Source organism: Acromyrmex echinatior, chromosome 2 (genome assembly GCF_024713525.1).
Source record: "Acromyrmex echinatior isolate Ae372 chromosome 2, ASM2471352v2, whole genome shotgun sequence".
NCBI classification, from domain to species: Eukaryota; Metazoa; Arthropoda; class Insecta; order Hymenoptera; family Formicidae; genus Acromyrmex; species Acromyrmex echinatior.
Genome location: NC_141853.1, coordinates 16,242,016 through 16,263,158, shown reverse-complemented (window position 1 = coordinate 16,263,158; position 21,143 = coordinate 16,242,016). Strand labels below are relative to the sequence as shown.

Below are 21,143 nucleotides of genomic sequence, written 5' to 3'. Positions count from 1 at the left end.
CGACCGACCTTTCCATTTAGGCCAGGACGAGGACGTTACCGGGGGTGTCGTCTTCCAGGCTGTTGCCTTGCCACGATACGGTCTTCGAGGCGTACACCGACGGGCGCAACCTCCTTTCCCGACCATCTCTCTGCCTTTCTCGCTCTTGTATCTCGATGCGCTCAGTGTCTCGTATTATCCGCCCTTGCTCGTTTTATCTGTCTCGCTCTCCGGCTCGCGGATGAACGGCGACGACAGACACCGTTCTCGTCGGTGGAACGAGGCGAAACCCTTTCGAGCGACGCCGACGGCGCCCGCCTGGCTGCCTGCTTTTCAGGCGCCGGCGAACCTGCTCCAATACGAACCGACGAACGCACACTAATAGACAGTATACTGTGAAAACACAAACACTCACGCCATCGCGCTGGACGAAGGAACGAAAGAGAAGAGGACAGAAGTGGAAATGGCGAAAGCGAGAGAAAAGGAAATGCGAACGAATACGATCGGATTCATCATTCATTTTCCAAGTCGACGCGACCTTCCTCTTTTCGCAAGCTCTCCTCCGTTCCAGTTTCCGATCATAATCCCTCCGTCCTATCAATGATCGACTGAATTACAATCGACGTGATAATGCGCCTTGGTTGCAAAGCGCACCTGTTGGCGGCTTAATCGTGTAAGCGGTTCAGCGAGATGAGATTGATTGATGCGAAATTGCCATGGCGAATACAAGGGCCGTTTGTATTTGTTTGAGAACAATTAATCGTTGTTAACGCAAACCGCTCGTGAATCGAGTTAGCTGGAACTATAGAGTGCTTGCTCGGTTTCTACTATAAAGTTGCAGTGTGACGCGAGAGTGTTTAAATGAAACAACGTTCCAACATTGTAACGAAGATGTAAGCGCATTTTTAAATCGCCGTCGGCAGAATCCAAATTTTCCGAGATAAAATCACAAGCAGCTGTGTCCTTTCTTTCTTCCTTCCTTCTGTTTCTCCCTAACTCTGGTAAAAGGTACTATTTCATCTACTTTCTTTCCAGTTGCCTTCTTTAAGATTGATACTGAGAATGATTCATCGCGATCATACATTTTGCCTTTGCTTTCCTTCGTATTCCTACTTCTTTCTCCCCTTCGCTAACAGAAGTTTTCCCTTTTTATATGGGAAAGCTTTGTCGTGTGCCGGTAATTGTATGTAAATATAATTTCGTGCAAAGCATAAACACTTTTTGGATACCATACTTAACGTTGTTACGTAACTGATTTAACATTTTGAAAAAAAGCTATATTGATATTTGGAAAAAAAAAAGATAATTTCTTGTTGAATACAAAAAAAAATCAGAGAAAAAATATCCGCACGAATAAAAAATCTAATTTAGATTAAAATGGAGCAGGATACGCCATGAATCAGATTTCTCAATTTAACCATGTTATTCCACAAATATTCTCCTATCATTTCCTAAATCAAACTTTCAATTCGGAAATCGTTAGTTTTTATTTCCATAAAATTCTTTGAAAATAATTAATTAAAAAATTTAATTTAAACTTTTATATTATCTTTTAAGAAAATCTTGCTCTTTGGTTTTTCTTAAGTTCTCTTGTAAATGTATTTGGAATTCTAACGCTAACTTGTGTAAATACAAACTCGATTGCATATTAAAATGAGAGAACGGCAAGCACTCGGCATATCTCAACTCAGCAATGGCAATTGATGTCGATAACCCGATGAAACGAAATATTTCTATTTGTTTATTGTGAAGAGTCGGTCGTCGGTGAAAGATCGTGGAATAAATATTTAGTTTAGTAGCAGTCGCTTTTGAAGAGGAGCAGGAACAGCGGATCGCTTGTCCCTCATAAATTTGTTTCGCGCATCTCCCATTTTCTTTTTCTCCCGCTTATTGTTCCTACGGGCTTTCGACATCGTTTTTTTTATGCACCGAGGAAGATTTAAGTGTTTAATAACCGGCTCGCTTGCAAATCTGGTAGATGAAAGATACAAGCGTTTCGAGGCGTTATTTTAGTCTGGCTTCTCGGTGGTTCTGACATTTTCCCCCGTCCGCTCTTATTCATCTAGTCTCTGGTACCTATTCTTTTAACTTGTCCTCTTCTACTTCCAATCTCTCTTTTAGTCCCAAGGTATACAGGAATTGATGATCCATTAAGAATATTTATTAGTCCCTGTCGGTGCAACGCGGCAATGGAAGATTAAATGAGACAATCAAGAACACGTGATCAAACAATTTGTTGGCAAATTGATTTAATGAAAACACATGAATCCATATAAAGTCGTTAAAAAAAATTTTTGTTGAAAATATCTTTTCATACTATATTTTATCATAAAAATAAAATACAAAAATAATCAAAATTAATTGTCAATAATTTCTTTCGACAACTGCTTTTTTAGAACTGCCTAGATTATATCTAATTTAAAACATTCAATAATTGTTCAATTAAAAAATATATAATAATATGTAAAAAAATTTTTTAAATGACTTGACATCGTAAATAGAAATTAATTTATCAAAAAATCATCTTCTATTCTTTCCTCAAGTTTTTTTATAAGATAAACTGGAACTGTATTATGAATATCCTGAAGTTTTACGATTCATTAAATGAGTTATTAAGTTGCTACTCAATTTTGTCAGTAAAAGAGCAGTGGCGCTGAATATCCCTCATTAAGGAAAGAGTTGTGCACTTTCGTGAAACGAGATCCACTTTCGGTACTTGCCAAGCCGTCAGAAAACCAGTAAATAGCGTGACGGATTTTCTAGGGCATCTTTAAGACGATAAAACCCTTAACGTTGCGTTTTAGCAGGCGTCGCGCGGGAATCACGATCTATCATCTTAACAGACGCGACTCGTTTTGCTTCGGACGAATTAGTCGTGCAAGAAATGCGTTAACTTCCTTACTAATGAATTGTAAACAATGCCGGAGATACAAACTTTAAAATAATGGTGGATAATAGTGGATAATATTTAATTAATTCTGCATGACCTTTCATGCGGCAATAATTGAAGATTAATCGACCTTTAGTATAAATTCATGCAAATGTTGCCATGGCATTAACCGATAGATCCGTAATTATGTCTCTCCTGTATATAATTACTCGGAAAACGAGAGCTTATGGTGCACGATTACACGTGTAATATAATAATACTCTCGCTACAGTTCTATTTCCCCACAGAAATTTAATAAAAATGATGTCCAATTTTCGACTTAATCGCGTCAATTGTTCTCTAACGAGCACAGTCTTTTATTACCAGACGATCGATCAGCACGATAGACGTCACAGAAGACAATGCGAATGTCACCACTCGACTTGACGTTACAAGAAAAAGATGTGAGACCTTTCCCTGTCCACAAGATTGTAGCTTTGGTGCAAATAGACCGCTGACAAATGATAAACAAGCCAGGCGCCCAATGTGTCTGCACCTCTTTTTTCCTCGTCTCTCAGGATCATCATAAAACTACGTTTCTTCGCGTCACGAAAGATCAACCAAGGGTCCAAACCCGTGAAGCACGCGAGGGTTTATTTGAAAAAGGACGGCCCTCTTGAGGGAAGAACGAGGTGGAGATCGTAACCGTTGATGGAGTTTGTATACTTCTCGAAATAAAAGGGGAGGGAGACACTCGAGGCTGTATCCGAATAGCATCACTTTCGAGTTCCGGTTGTGACGTCACGTGTAACGGGAAGAATCGAGGGCCGTTTTGCGTGGCTCGATTTAGCCCAACTAAATAATGGATTTTAATAACGTAGAAAATGAAAGTAGTAAATAATAGATTTGTCCTCGATAACATATTTTCGAATAGAATTCTGCACGGCAACTTTATGATCTCGGTAGCTATATAATACTTTAACTGAATTCAGACCTTCCCTCTCTGAGATGAGATTGTCCTTTCTCCAGTAGAATACGAGCTCGATTTTCCGCCTATTTCCATCAGGGCGCGTCTCCGTGTAAACTTGAAATGGAATAAGCCGCATCGTTCGCGCATCGTGAGCTCTCCGAATAATTGTATACACAAGAGTCGTAATTACGGGTCTATCATTAGCGCCATGGCAATATTTGCGTGCGAATTTATAGCACGTGATACAGATAAGCTATCAATCTTCAAAATCTTGGTTGAAGACGTCGTTGTCTTGACGATGATGACAGTGATTGGGTGCGCAAGGAAAGCTCCTCGCTGTGCGTGTCATAAATCTCGCGACGACGAGAAGGGATTCGTTAAATGACGACATAAGGTACGTGACATAATAACGATGAAAGAGGGGTATGTATTATTCGCACGCGTTGAGTTCCAGGAATTAATTCGCGCAATAATGTTATTAAACGTTAATCTAAATTGAATTATCATTCGGATTATAGTAGATTATAATAGAGTTAATATTAGGTTACATTTCATTTCCCTTCATGTACATGAAAACGTCGGTTTTGCTGGAGTATCTGAAAATTTAGTCAGGTCTGAAGATAATTTTGTTGGACTATGAAAATAATTATGCAGAACGCTCAAACTTGTTGCTAGAATGTCAAAACTTTTTACAACATTGCTCATCAGATTTAAGATTCCTACGTGATTATTTTGATGGTTCAACAAAATTATTTTTACATCCGCATTTAACTAAATTTTTAGACATTATTTAGCGTTAAATGGTTCTTTTCGAATAACTTTTCTTTATTTTCCGTAGTCATATTTTTACTTTCTCTCTTTATAGATCTTTTTTATTCAGCCAAAGTTTTTTATCATTCTAGATTTTAAAAAAAACTCATTTCATTCACTTTCCAATATCGCCATTTGCTGAAAAGTATCTAAAAATTTAATTAAATACAGAATTAAAAATAATTATGCTAATTCATCAAAATAATTATGTAGGACGTTCAAGCATGATAACAATGTTTCAAGAAGAAGTTTTGACATTTTAATAACTAGCTTGAATATTCAGTATAATTATTTTGTAATTGTTTTGATGATCTAACAAAATTATATAATATATATTATCAGATTTTTATCTACCTAAATTTTTGAATACTTTAACAAAACCATTCTTTTCGTGTATCACACACATTATTAAATATATTATTAAATACAAATTTTTATTTAATAAAAATTAAGATTTTAGGAAAATTGAGTGAAATTTCGCTTATACGAAAAACAGATTGCAGTCGGAGAATTAATCTATCATATTCCTCGGGATTAATGAGCTAACAGTTATTCAGTCTCAAGTCTATCAATCTTGCTTCGCGTTGTTCTGCCAAATAGATTAGATAGTGTTCATTTTTTATTAGTATGGTATATATTACTTCAACACCTTGATATGTACTACGCACTATGCGTGTATATACATCGGCGACTGGATAAGCCACTGTCATAAATCGTAGATTTTTGCATATGCGAGCAGAGCATAGAGCGAAACAAATTCCGAAAACAAGATTGCTGTATATATCCTATAAACAAAAATCCCTCGCCGCCGGGAGATTTATATTCGTTTGGGAAAGTGTTACGCCCGCGTGTTTACGAGCGTACGATGCAACGACGTCCGTAGGAGAGAAGATAAATGGTCGATCTAGGAAAAGTCGATGTATGGAGGGTACTGCGTCCAATATTGGGCCCATGGGTGTGAAAAATGTATAACTAACGCGCGGTTTAATTCCTAATCTAAAGTAATAAATGACATATGTTTCATATATACACAATTTCATATATATATACACAATAATTCTCAACTCGAATAATATTTGGAGAATAATACGTACGTCGTACGTGGAAAGGTACCAATTTCGCCATTCGCCATTTTGTATTCATACAGAATTTTTTGTCGAGCTTGACGCGAATTTTAATACTTTATAGGAATTTTAATCGTTCGTTTCCTAGTTAGAGAGATGGCTCGATTAAAGAAAATGAAATCAATTAATATTCCGGGAATGCCGATGTCGAAATTTAGAGAAAAATAAACAAGGTTTACGCTTACCTGTGCGCGATCCACGTAGAAAAGATTCAGACGTGAAGCGTTCGCCGCGCGCGCGAAACGGTTGTCTTCCCCTCTACGATTTTACGACACGGCGAGCGGCGTACCTGCGTACCGAAGGAGTCACGTGAGCCACGAAAGCGGCCGAGCGCGGCCGAAGGTCGTGCCGAGCGCGCAAGCGGCGCTCCCCGCCACAGTTCGAGATAGGCCAGCGCGACGTTGCGACGTTCTATCGTAGTCGGTCGAAGATCCGTTCGAATGCGTCGCGCCGCTTGATCGCTCGATCCCTGTCGATCGTGGAGTTCGAGGTACGCGATCGCGTGTGGTGTCAGTGAACAGTAATAAAACGGCAGCGAGAGAAATAAAGAGAGGCGGAAGAACGGTGTTGGTGAGGAACGAGAGAGAACTTGTCTTCCCGTGTGGAGAGTGAAGATAGGCAGCGATCACGTCACGATGGCAGCCTGTCGTGTGCGTCCCACCTGCGTGGCGATCGCCGTTCTGCTGTTACAGCTAACAGGTAAGCTTCGAAAGTATTTCACCTGTTATCGTGATAACACAGGAATCTCTTCTGTCGGTGGAATCTCGCACATGGTTTCCCACGGGACCGCTCGTGCGGTATCGTTCACCGCACCTCGGCGTAGGAAGCGCGCGCGAGAAAGAGAGAGAAAGAGAAAGGTGAGAGGGACGAGTAAGCACGCGAGAGTACACTCAGCAGGTGGTTTAACCGTCGCGCTACGCTTCTGGAACATTTGATGTAAAGTTATATTCGAAGTTTGAGCTCGCAAATTCGAATTTGAGTTTCAAGTGGCGCGCGTCCACCGGGCATCGCGTCGCGTCGCGTCGCATCGACGTTCCTTCGTTCGTTCCGCAGCAATGCATCGCGCGAATTGCGTCGCGCGTTTGTTCGAATTCGAAACGGCCGCTAACCGTCAACCGTCGCGTAGCGACCGATTTGACTTCACGACCGTCCTTTTGTACCGAGGCGATGCACGGCTCGTAGAATTCCGTGTTCGACGCGACTTTCCACGTTCGTTTGTAATTCGTTTCATCACTCCTGGGTAATTGCGCTCGTTTGCACTGTGTCGAACGGAAGCGGGCGAATTGGCCAGTGATGAATCATTAGAGTCAGCAAATTCGCAATAAACATGAATCATGTCTCGAGAAGTTCGATCTTATAAGACCAGTTTTTCATCTAATGAAGTTGTGATTTAGATTTCCAGCGTTTTCCACTGGGAAAATTAATGCAACACTAGTGCACATTGTGTGCAAATTAATTTACATAATTACAGTGTGTTAATAAGTAATTTCATCCTTTTAAGGTTACGAGGTTATTGTTATAATAAAAAAAAATTGTAATTAAAATTAAACTATGTATTAACTCTGAAAATGTCTAAATTAAATTGCGTTCAGTATTGCACTAGTTTTCCCAGTGGAAAACGCTATGAATTTAGTAATTGATTTTTAACAATGTAGTAATTAATGACATAGAAAAATACAATTTTTACATTTTTATTAGATTAAGCTTAATCACAATTAGCAAATGAGAAATTAGGCTTGATATTTTAAATGACACAAAAATTTGAAAGTTATTTTCAATGTTTTATGCTTATAAATACATTTGTTTGTGGCCGAATTCAGATTCAATACTTGCAAGTGCATCACATTTAATTTTGCATATCTTGTATTGTGCTTATAAATGAGAACATCTTTATTTAAGCAGGCGATGTAATTTCAATCTCTTAAATGAGGTTAATGTAGCTATAGTTACTTAGCAGTAGAAATTTTGCTTCTAGTACTGCTTCAAAATTTTTGGGATCATTTGGAAACTAGGTATCTAATTGTAACTACATCAATATTTCTTCAGAGTATGCATTATAGAAGTGTTCGATCGGAATTGTTCAATTATTCTCGACATTTCTATTATGTTTTCTAAGGAAAACGGAATAATTCCGATCGGAATCCATTCCGAACAGTTTCATGATACGTGTCTCGCTTCAACTTGATGGATATTTTTAATGATGTTAATTTTAAAAAATTATTGATTATCTCAAGAGACGAGAGAGAACGATAAGAAAAAGAAGAAAGAGGAGTAAATGAGACTTCTGCAATCTCAACACACTCAAATAACGAAGCAAATTCATCTATATATATATATATATATATATATTACTTTTTTATAAAAATTATTCTCAATTTTTCGTGATTTTATTCAAGATATTTTGCATAATTTTTATCATATCTTTTACCATCTAAGAATGCGAGAAATCTTGGTATTCTTGAGTTCTTTGCCGACGTCGAGTGAGATCCTCCGACCTAACCAAACTGTCCGTTTCACGCACCTGTTAAGCGCTCAGGAAGGCCCATGGTGTGTCTTCCTTGAAAAGAGTCCTCCGCTAACAATACGCCGCGGCTATAGCCTTTGTGCAAACCGTAGAGGAAAAGGAACTTGTGGTGGAAAAGGAACCTGGCGAGCCAAGGTTGATTCATCGTATCTCGCGATCACTTTTCTCAAAATTGCTCGCTTGACCTCGGCCGGACTTGGCAGGATTCCTCGCCGTTACCTGTCGTACAAATTGCAGGAGAAAGAAGGAGACTCTGAGAGGAGACTGCCTCTATTCCTTCTATCTCTTCTCGAATATTCTCCCTTTCGTTTCGATCGTTCATTTATGATCAGACTCTCCGCGAGGCCGTCGTCGCGCGACGTCTCTTTCTTTCTCCTTTTCCATCTTCTCCTCACCTTCTTTCTCACCGCGGTCCGGTTTCATCGAGTCGCTGCGAAACACCGTCGTCCGTCTCTCTCTTCTTTTTTATTCTTCTCATCTTGTCCTTCCACTTTACAAGCGCCGTCGTTCCGCTCGCCGATATGATTTATAAAGTATGCGTGAGCGCGTGTGTGTGTGAAAAGAGAGAGAAAGGAGTATAGAAAAGTACCGTTGGGACGTTTCACTTTCCAGCCATTTTTAGCCTCGCATCTTACTTGGACTGCTTCTTCCCAGACATGTCGTATTCCTTTCTATCTGTGGATAAATCGAGGGGGTAATCACTAGCTGAAATATTGTCCCACAGATTACACGATTTCATTTGATTTCATATGATTTTATCTGATTACAAATAATTTTTTTTCACTACGATAAAGTCATTTGGTTAAATATACGATTTTATTTAATATTATACAATCATTTCTTGTGGTTACATATGTAATTATCGGATTATACATAGAGATTTCATATGAATTTTATAATTTCGAGGATTCTGCCCCACGATTACATTAAGTGGTTAACCCTTCGGTATAAACTAAACTGGAAAACTGAGTGCGTGAATTTCATCGACGTGTAGAATGGATGGAGCCATCGCAATAATCAAACGCACACTGATTACTATCTGAAATGAAGGACTGTTCTTTACGGTAAAGGAGAATCCTTCATTACTAAACTGATGATTTAGTAATGAAGTAAATTTTAAAGTAGCCACTACAAAACATCAGTTTAGTGATTAGTTACAGAAAACACATGGTGCAGCAAAAAACACATTGTAATTGTAACAGTGATCATTTCATCTTCATTTAACAGTGACAAACAACAAGAATGTAATGATTCATTGTGTTAAACTGTGTCATCTGTTTCTCTTGCTGGAAAGCACCCACAATTTTCACAATATCATCAAGTTAAGTGAGGTTAATTCTAAACTATGATTTAAATAAAAAATGAAAAACTCTCTCTCAGAGTTTCTATAACAGGGATACGTCAAGAGTCACGTGACGATGATATTTTCCAGAGTGAAATTTGTACTCCATTATTGTTTTCTCATATAATAAACGATAAAAATAGAATGATAAAGTAACGTTTTTGTGTCACTTTATTTTTATCGTTCGTTAGACATAAAACAAGAATAGAAAACAATTTTCACATCAGCCAATATCACGTTTTACGTGACTCTTGGCATATATTTTGGTTATACCTGTAGGGTCTCTATGTCTTCTATATACTATATTACCTCGCAATCTGCTCGCGTTTGGATATTGCAATAGATATTCAGTCAGTTCTGTATGATAATGGTGGACTCAATTAATTTGCACGTCAAAGTAATTTTCGCAACATTAACTGAGAGCGATACATGAATTAGTTTAACGCGTTATAATTTATTTTCATTTTCAGTTAACAAATATTGAAATACAAAATTTTCCAAAGCTCGGAAAGTAACTCTAGCTATTTAATCTCCCGACATACTTTTTTTTTAAAAAATCGTAAGAAATAATTGAGTTTAGTTAGCAAAAAAATCGGTGCATTATGTATTCAGTTTTAGAATTGTGTTCTTTTGAAATTACACGTTTTTTGCTATTGAAAAATCTAAACGTGACATTCCTCAGTTTTGAATTGCATTCACGCAAAGATTCACACAATAGAGAGACAGGTATCTCCACGTGAATGAAGACCGACAATGGCGATCATTTTATTTTTTTTTTTTTTATATTTTTTTTTTAACAATGAAACGTAAGACTTTCGGTGGCCAGTGAAGAAAAAGTCGGGTAATGTCGGGACGGATAGAGAGTTCAGCGAGTCTTTCGCAGTTTCCATCGTAAATTACGACGTGCTGTCACTCTCGATCGTGAGTTCTTTTAGACGACGATGGATCGTCTCTCCCTTTTTTCGTGTCGTCTCATTGTCGCGGTCTGTCCGACGCGCATATAAATTATGGTGGTTGATGTTACGTCTGCGTAATTGTATGGATCTTCGTCACGTCAGTCGGGCACGCTCGTCGTGAACCTCCTGGGAAATATCTCTCTGGTACGTCGCTGAGACTATGGCTTGGCGCGATAGATGCGCGTGTTACACAGAAACTCCGGTCATCCGTTACTGTTTAACTTCCTTTGGCTCTTCAGCGAAACAGTAGTAGTACCGCAGTCCAAAAAGGTCACTTTATTAAGCTCCCGAAGCTAAATCAATAAAACGAATCAAAATTGAACGAATATTTATGACGAAAAGCAAATTACATTAATTTGTTGTACGTCAAGTAGAAGTGTAATTATCTCGATGTTGAATACTATAAAAATATAGTTGCGGCAGTGAAAAATGACCAAAGAATCCGTCATTCATATTAATGACTGGCTCGAGGGGTAATTAAGCTTTATCTTGCGTTTTTTTTTTGCTATAATATCCAACAAATACCTGTCGTAATATCCGTTCATTACACAAGATGTTCCGTGTTGATAAATATTTCTATAACTTTTCCGTAATTCAAGTCAATCGCAAAAATTGGATATTTCTTATTTTCGATATTTACTGAACTGACGGTGAGATTGTTCTCGTTTTCTTGCCACTATGTTTTTGACTTCTCAGCAGTTTTGAGCAAGAAACGATAAACTCGAACGGGAGCGCGCCGGAAGAAACTTTCGCGAGGGCTTATCGTGCACATCGTAGATTTTCCTGCCGTGGCCGGTCGTGTGTCGCAAAAACGAGATGAAAGGCGACAGGAAAATGCCGCAACCGCACCGCCCGTCGCGTCAGCGGTCGGGCCAGTTTATCGCGCGTTATTTGCGAGAGAGAAAGAGATACGCGTTGATTATGGTTATTATGCTGTTCGCGCGCGCAACTCGGAAAAATGTATTCCACGGAAACCGACGACGGAGTGAACCGGCGCCAGTTAATGAGTCACGGCGGTTTTTTTTAATGGACACCGTAAAAAGCGAGTCGACCCCTGCTGTTGCGTTAAGTACGACAGGGAGGGAGGGAGGGAGGGGGGGGGGGAAGATCCTTAACGCGCGTTTCCATCAAGTCGATAATTAGCGATACTTTCGGAAGGAAAATTTTAGGCAGAAAAACTCGGTGAAAATGTTGGGTGTAAAAAGCGGATCTTTTAGTGGTAAAAATACCGGACACGCAACAAACGTCTGCCTTCATTTATTGTTTCTAGAATCCGCAACGCGTATTTTAATTACAATTCTTGCACGCAGTAATTTGTTTTGCCTCACAGCAGATCTTTTTAATGGTGATGGGTACTGTAGTTTGCTGCTAGCGTTTCCATTATTGCTATTCAGAATTCGTTTTGAGGTCCATTGTTATTTGTAATTTCATTTTAAACTGAATTTATAGGAAAATCTATATATATGTATATATATGTATTATATATATATATATATTTTTTTTTTTAGGAAAGACTAATATGTTTCCTGTATTTCTTTCAATATTTGTTTGGTATTTTAATCGAAAAAGATACGTGATACGTTCTCGTTAATGAAAAACAAATTGTAATAGTATACAATACTTTCATCAATTTTCAAGCGAAACTCTTTTATTAATACGCATCATTTAATATTGATTCGATTGCGAGTACTGCTTATCACCTTGATTTCATTTATCTCGTAATTATCACGTTGCAAGTATTTAGATTTTCTACTGTCGTTTGTGATGAGATTGCATAAATGAATGTTGCATCGTGAATCGTCAGCAGGAAGTTTCGCTCCATTACGTAGCAACTTGTTTAACTAACAATGCTCAGAAGTCTTCTTTTCCTTCGTCATGTTTTCGTGTTGATCGTAAAAAGTATTGTTCTTTAACTAACCGCAAATTTCCGTTCTACGTCTTTGAGAATAAAATATATATTTGTCACTTGTTTTCATCTTTCTTACTTTTGCAATTAGACAGACAGTTGCATTCATTTTGTAAAGAAGAAAGAAATTGCAGATTCTCTGAAAAATTTAGTTGAACGTGATAAATTAGAATATACTATATAATGGATCATAAAGAGAAAGAGAAATAAGGAGAGATATCATACATTACATTAACATTCTGAAAAATTCATTAAAATGTTTTTAGTATTCTGTAACATATCGTATCGTATAACATTAACATAAAATTTATTTAAATATATCTCTGTAACATAACTGGCGTATAATCGTAGCGTGTTCGAATCAGAATAATCAGAAAAATCCGAAATCGCCATAGGGAGGGGTTCGTTGATCTGTGGAGGCGCAAATGCCGTTTGAATTACTCTCCAACTCTCGTGAATTATCCTGTAGAATGAGAGTAGTAGTGGTTATCCTTGGCAGATCGTAATAAGTGACGCAAGGCTTAATGAGGTAGTAAAACTCGAGCGCGTGGGCGTTTTTCAGGATAATAAAAGGTGTGCATGGCGCCGCAGTTTACGGTTCCAATTGCGCCTGCACACGTTCAGAGTGTTACGAAAACTTCTCCCCAACATCAATTTTCTTACCTTTCCTTTTTACTAGTAAAAGCCTGCTTAGAATCCATTTTGATAACCGTATTGTTTCAAAATTGTATCGTACACAGATAATCTTTGCGATATTCTAAACATATATTTATTTGTTTTTGTGTTGAATTAATGTTTATCGACGTTAGTTAACGTTAAATTAAAGTAAATAAAAATTGTACAGAACTTGATAAAGATTTATGTAAATGTCAAATATTCTAGATGTAGAAATGAATATTTCCATTCCGGGAATAAATTTGTGAAGACGTTATCTCGTAAACTCGTAAACTTAAGAACTGTTTCGTAACATTATTTGCAATTTGTTATCTACGTGGGTCATAAAATATTTACGCATTTTACTGGCATAGTTTAATTAACATGTGAAGAGCGTATGATATTCTCGCCCAGAATCGGGCAGAATAGAATGGAGACGTTATTAACCTAATTGAATCGCGAGTAATTGAAATATATATTTTCAATGCAAACGTCTGCTGTATCTCAAACGTCTATAAACAGAGCACTTCTTTTTATCATATAATGATGTGCGTCTGCAATATCGATCGCACGTTCGATATCGGCAAACACCGCCATAAGAAAAATAGCGTACCACCTGCTCTCGTTTGCGTAGTGGAAGCAAACTCGTCGAACTCTCGTCTGTTGAAGCATCTCCGTGTCTGAAAATCCGTTTCGATATCTTATCACTGGTAACGCATCACGACAAATGCGGTATTATCAAAAACCACTTGAACGCTTATCATATGTACTGGAGAATTGTTTGAATAAAAATAAAACAATATCAATAAATTTTCAAAGCAAATTAAAGATCTGGCTGTTAAATTTATAAGTGCTATTTAAAGAAATCATGAATATCTATTTTTTGTATTATAATTTCAAGCAAAAATTTAAAGCAACGTACATGGAGTAATAATGTTATTAATAGGGCAAGTATATGCGACAATTATATGTAATAATTGTTTACTCATAATCAAATGTAACAATTGTTTACTATTAATTATTGCTATTGTGTATAATTGGGAATATGCATCTCGCATAAACGCACATTTATTATACACATAACGTATTCTATACATTGCTTTATTGCAATTACTAATCAAGTAAGTAAAATACATTAATGTTCGCCGTATTTCACCGTCACGATCATTCACTCTATTGCTCTCGCGATCGTGGAAATATATCTCGCTAACGGTAAGAGAGGTCTTTCTCTTTCTTTTATTTCCTCTTGCACCTTGTGCATCGTTTATATTACTCAGATTATACTCGGCGCAATCTTCCTGTGCGCTGACTCGTATAATTGTTTTTTCTTATTGAAAGATCAGGTTTGGATATCAATAGCGGCCCACATAATTTAATCACGAATTTAAAGAGATGAACGGAAAGGTATCCTATAGTTGACATATCTCTCTTTATACGCTTATTGTCGTATTACAAAACGCGAATGTTGATTTCTTCCGATGACTAAACATTTAAGATTGCACCGTGTTATGCAATAACATAATTGGCAGTGAGTGACGTTCGGAAGTCACGAACTGAAAGAATTTTAGTCACGTAATGTTGAATAAAATAAAATAAAGTAACAATTTATTCACCGTTTTTGATAATAACCCATATATAGGATTTTACAATCGGTCCAGTTTAGTATTGGGTCAGTACTGACTGTCATACTTCAGGTACTGGTAAACTACTGACCCAGTACTAAGTACTGGATGATAACTTGGGTCTAGTACTAGAAAATGGTACTAACCCAGTCATTTTAGCCAGTCAGTGATGGCTCAGTACTGGATGACAGAACTTTGATCGTCTTTTGTCAATCAGTGATGGCCCAATGACTAATTGACAGAATCTTTGTCATCGATTGACAGCTATAGCATTGGCTAAGAGTTAGTTTCGTAATTGTAACTGCTGATGACTTGTTGGCATCTATAGGAAGTATGTAATTTAATTTTGTGTCATGTGATATTGGACATTTTAATACAATTCATTGTAATCAGATATCTCAATCCATTTCTCTTTCCCTCTCTCTCTCTCTTGTTTTAATAAATTTGTAGTCACCTTTCTATTCATAACGGACAGAAATTGAACATGTTCACGCAATAGAATGTATGAATGAGATCTCTGGGATGCTTCTTGTTCAGGTTTCTATACAACATTGAGATGAATGAAATGTTCTGTTGCATAGCGCATTCAACGCGCGCAATCGTGGCACCAGAATTGTTAACGACTCAAAGGATTCATTGACGTCACTAGGATTAACTAGCTAGATATCCAACGAGAACTAAACTCATACGCCCACTCGCGGTTCGCCATTGGCAAAGAAGACAGTGAGTTTACTAAAATAACAGTCTATGTTATTCAAATTACCGTTCGTCTCTGGAGAAAAGAAAATATTCTCTCAATGATCTCAAGAGCACAGTCAATTACCAATCATGTCTTAAGAATAATAGACACCGATGTAATTATACAGAAATATTTTTGTAAAGTCGAAATACAGGCATTACTATTTTAATCATCATTAGACAAAAGTCTATTTTAATCTTGTTCAATTTTCTCGTGTCTATTTGGGTATGTAATTAAATTATCGATATCGAGAGTAATCCATGTCGATACCAGTATTGCTCGATGTCGACAGTGAGCTTTATGGAAGGTCTTAATTAAACTTTCATCCAACGAAGGGTGAACTTTCGATTTTACATTGTCGTAAAATGGCGCGTACGAATGCCCTTTTCGGTAGAATAATTCAGCGAACGCAGCTCGCCGTCGGGTCGCTTTTACGATCGGTAGTTCATAAAGGGGACAAATTACAACACGCCGCGAGGCGTCGGCGTCGCGTCGCGTCTCGCCGCGAATTTTCCCGTTTGCAGAATTATAAAAGTCGTTTCCGAAAAAGGAAAGAACGAGATAAAAACATATTATCGTGGAAATAGGGTTTAATTAAAGTATCTCGACCGTCCAGATGGCGAACCGTTTCAGTGCACTTATTAAAAGAAAACGAGCTTCGTTGAACGCGAAAAAGAGTTTTCGAACGAATGCTCGAGAATTAGCGGCGCGGCGCGTTGTAATTCGATTTGTGCACTATTTCATTAATCGATTTCCCTTCACGCTCCAACCATTAATTATTAATACGCATTGATAGATTCTTTAACGAAACAAATTTGTTGTCGTTAAAAATGGCTATATAAATTTGCACATTTTACACGAGTAAAATGATTAATAAGAAAATGAGTTTATTTCTTTTAATTATATAAGAATATCATTTTCTAATTAATATTTTTGTGTGGATTTGGACGTATTAAAGTTATTTCAATTATTATAACATTCTTTATTGTTTATTATTCGCTAATTGAGAATTTATTGGGAATTACAAATACGTGCAAAAACGAATGTTTGACTTACATGATTTATCGTTATTGAGAATTACAGTTCTATTTATAGTTTACAGTTCTGATTACAGTTATGCAATTATTTCGGAATTACATCTCGTGGCAGATTTCGCGATCAGTCGGTCGAATTTAGCAGCTCCGCCGTTTCCGAACGTCGGGGATTCCGAAACTAATAATCGTCCTTGTGCTTCTATACGCTGGCGTTTTGAAATATACATGTGCGACTGACCGATACAATCGGATTCGAAAAAGCTCATCAAAGCGATATTGCGTCGTAAAGCACTGTGATTACGAAGCGGAACAAAATCGACGTTGACCGCCTCCATTCGTTAAATATTACTAAAAATGTAATCAAAGTTACTTTTTGCTTTAATTGTAATATTTAATTAATTTTAGCAATTATCAAATTGTTTCAAAGCATAGATGTATATCAGTAATCCAAGCATTTCCTTAAATAAACATTATATATTCCTACAACATTACAAAATTTATAGCTGCCTTTAAGTCAGTTTCAGTTGAAGACTCTTTAAATTAAAGGAAGAGAATGCGAATTATTTGGAGTACCTTTTATAGTGCTTTTTTCATCGTATGACACGTACGTGGGGTCTGATCGAAAATACGTGGAAAGGAAAGAATGTAAGAGAAATAGCGGTGTGCGAAATATTTCCTTCGAAACGAAGAGGGTAGAATCAAGGAAGATAGGGAAGACGAGGGTAAAAAAAGCGGCCCTCATACCTTGGCTGTTTTTATAAAAACCTGTTTAGGCGTTCTGCTTGCAACCTGCCTCATGCACCTGCGCGGACAAAGAAGACTTTTTTTCCAAAGCCTCAACGGACCACCTTGAGCCTCCCCTTTGAGTCATCGCCTGACTACCGTTACATCGGGTGTCTCACAAATTACTGATCTCACGCGCATGAATTTTAAAACTGATTTTTAAATTATATTATAAAAAGAGAGAAACGCCGAAAACACTTGCGGTGCATGGGTTTTGCTATATAATTGGCTGATATAAGTTGTGATTGAATTATAAACTTTGACGAAACGCTCGCATCGACGAGTAAATCACTGTGGAATTTGCACACATAAACTCGAAGCATTAGTAGGAATTAACAGATATTACTGAAATGGGAATTAGTGCATAAATATTTGATACCGATAGATTATCTCTTCATTTAGTTGGAAAGCTTGATTGGAATAATTTGCGGGCAAATACAGTTTACAGAAGTTATTTAAAAACTTTTCCATAAACAACTGTTAGTTTAACAGTACAGTATTTTGCTCAATACTATTGTGAGTTACCCCGTTTGATACTGAATGGTAACAAATTGGTATATAAATTTTTCGCTGGCAGTTAATCCCTCGCGCTTCGACCCTGCTCGTAAAATCGAACTCGTAACACTACATTCATGAATTTTACAAAACCGTAGAATCCATCGAGAGCACGTTTGACACGAACGGAAGTCTCGAATCGTCCATTGGCGCGGAAGCCTTATTTTTCTCGCACTGGTGAATGACTTTACAGTTATTTTACGGAAATTGGGATTTACCGCTAGTTACGGTTATGAACAACTATGCTGGCACTGTAATTTTTTGCACGGATCTACGTTTAATTTTCTGAACAGCATTCTGGCCATTCTTGCTTTCTTCTTATTCTAAGAGGCTACGTGACGACGATCGGAAAGAAAAGAGTAGCTCTCATCGTCTTTGTGCCCAGCTATCCACCTTGCTATCCGACCCTTTAATGGGAGTTAGGGGTCCGTCATTAAAACGATAGGTCGGCCGTGACTCCCTGTAGCTGCTCGGCCGCGCTTCCGTTAGGTTCGTTTTCACGTGAACTGGATTAGAACGAGCTCGAGTCGAGTCTGGCATTCCGGGATAACGATCCGTGGGAATTGGACCAGCGGGTTAAGGCGGCGATAACGATGTCGACGTCGTCGACCAAGTTAACGTCGTTATTGGATTTTGAGATGACGTTCTTACTCACCGTCAATCGTTAAATTCGCTTGTTGTGTTGCGTGAAATACACATGAGTTTATGCTAACTTGCACACTATGATGGTATCAAATATATCAAATATATCAGATACTCCTCTTTTCGTTCTATATATCGTTCCATATATACGAAAAAAGTATGTTCAGTTCATATTTTTAATATCTTGATTCTTTTACATAATTCAATGTCTAATTTTTACAAATTTAAAAAGATTTGAATTAAATACTACTGATTGCATTTCTTAAATACGTATTGTGGCTGATATTGCTTTTTAAAAAATTGTTAAATGAGTAATTTTATTGGAAACATATTTCAATGAAAAAGATATGGTAATTTAAGTATAAAAGATAAGTATAATAAATGTGCGGACAATAATTATATAATAAAATTATAAGCAAATATAATTAAATTTATATTTAATTAAACAAATTTTTTAATTTATATTAATTAATGATCGCGTACAGAGATTATTTTTCATGTTTTGAGTCATTTTCACGTTTCGATAATATCAGACAATATGAAGAGACATTGTCATTATGTGATTAAAATAATACATTCATGTTATGGATTTCATGGACACCCTGTGTAGCTTAACAGCCGTATGACGTTCAGCGGAAGGAAGTTTCGTCACCCGTCACGTTTTTGCAAATATTTCAATCGATGCATCAACGCTACTGGCTACATTTATTTTCGAGTTGAACCTCACGTTATGCATCACGGTTTGTCGCCTATAAATTATTTTATCATTTCCAAGCTTCAATAATATCGAGATTTGTTATGGTATAAAATTATAATTGACAAATTATTGTCACTTAAAATTAACTTTATAAATATTATATTCTTTGATTGTATAAAACGTTGAATCATAATAACTAGCGCAGAGGTATGTTAATAAACTATAAAAAATATTTAAATAAATTTAATATAATGGAAGAAAAATATTAAATATATAAATATCAAATAGATAAGAAATATTTTTTCATGTTTTTACTTCATTAACTAATGTTTAGTGATAAGATACATACAAGTATATATAGGTGTTTTAATTCAACGATGCATTGAATAAACGATGTGAAACATTCAAGTATCTCTCATTGCACTTATTTAATTTTTAACTATCTCTCTCGTATTATTACTCATTTCACGCTTTACAAGTTTGATTATTGGTGTCATTAGTATTCATATACTATGACAGCATCGCGGTTTAAAACGTCTTTACACGAACAGGCGACATTTATTTATCCTTGACGCTTAGCTATCATTATTAACAGCTATTATCGAGAAAGTGTCTCGACGAAGTGCACCGATACCAGACAATTAATCAACCATGAATCTCGCTGATTACTTGGGCGTGCAGGACATTCCCACAGTACACGTGTTCGTTCACCGCTGCATATTGCAAATTCTGCGTTAATAACTCTTTACTCCTGTGACGTAGAAACGAGCGCAATTAACGTTTTGTTTTTCTCCTCGCTCCGAAGAGTGTAAAATCGATTCGCAAAAATCCACGTCGCCACATTGCAATTGTAGCAAACCTATATGGTCATTGAACGTACAGAACACGACACAAATACAAACATCATTTGTTACTTTGGTTACATTACGTTGTGCACTGATCCTTTTACAGAGAAAATACGTATAGTTTTTTTTTTGCTTTCGAAATCTGAGCGAATGTGTTGAAGTGTGTTCGGAGGATCCATGATGCCCGATAAATATTTATTCGCCGCCACGGGCTTTATTAGTGGCAAACATTTGGTCGTATTTACGGCGCCGCGAGCGACAAATAGTACCGATAGAGAGTAAAGGGGGACCGGCCGACTCTCTCTTCTCTCTTCTCTCATATATACGAATCTCTCTGTGCCGCCCATAAACGGACTCGACTGAGCGAATAATTTATTACTCGCAGTGAGCGCGGTGAGATTTGCATAAAACAGGGGTTTTCGCGCGCGAATCGATCGCGAATCAAGCACGACATTCGCTCGTGCGTATTCAGCACTTACGCACGCGCCTGCGACAAATGTGTGTTTTCAAATAGATTACATTATGTTTAGTGTTTACATTCGAACTGTTTAGATTGAAACATTTTCCAATGCCATCTCTTTATCACTCTCTGTGATACTAACTTCTCGCCCTAAATGGAAAGAAATTAATTACTGTGAAATTAGTGACGCGTTGCAATAATTGCAAGCTAAAAAATTTTCATTTTTTTCCAGTGTAAAAGTAAATTCGGTATAAAATCTACTTTTGTTTTATTTTACCCCCACGATCAAATAACATGACGAGGTATTTATTTTTACAATATACAAACTTATTTTTGTAATATTCGTTTATCAAGCATATAATTCCTCTGGATATTTTCCCTGGTAACTAATTGTATCTGCGGCCGCTTTAATATTGCATCCTTAAACAGCGGTGATTATGCGTATACGCGCCACGTCGATGTGCGCGATCGATGTGATTAATAAATTAGCGCGTCGCTGCATCGCTCGAACGAATATCGCAATTATCGAAAACGCAGTAGCGCACACGGTGTTGCATTATGAGCTTGTGAAAGCTTGCATCGCGTACGCGAATGATTAAGGGGATCATTCCCGTCCTCTTCTTCCATCTGTC

General features: G+C 37.2%; 2 protein-coding genes across 6 annotated transcripts in view; one reads left to right on the top strand and one right to left on the bottom strand.

The window, feature by feature from the left end:
* Positions 1 to 6,038, bottom strand: part of LOC105151642 (uncharacterized) — a 65,002-nt gene extending 58,964 nt beyond the window's left edge. Inside the window, exon 1 of one of the 2 annotated variants that reach the window (XM_087403117.1) lies at positions 5,938 to 6,038. The gene's annotated coding sequence lies outside the window, so the exon portion shown is untranslated. The remainder of the gene's footprint in view (positions 1 to 5,937) is intronic. The other variant, XM_087403119.1, reaches the window with a different exon arrangement.
* A 74-nt stretch (positions 6,039 to 6,112) lies between these two features.
* The window catches only part of Fas2 (neural cell adhesion molecule fasciclin 2), a 95,042-nt gene continuing 80,011 nt past the window's right edge, over positions 6,113 to 21,143 (top strand). For all 4 annotated transcript variants that reach the window (XM_011065423.2, XM_011065424.2, XM_011065422.2 and 1 more), the window contains exon 1: positions 6,113 to 6,451. In XM_011065423.2, coding sequence (XP_011063725.1) covers positions 6,388 to 6,451 — 64 coding nt within the window. In that variant the 5' untranslated portion in view covers positions 6,113 to 6,387. The remainder of the gene's footprint in view (positions 6,452 to 21,143) is intronic.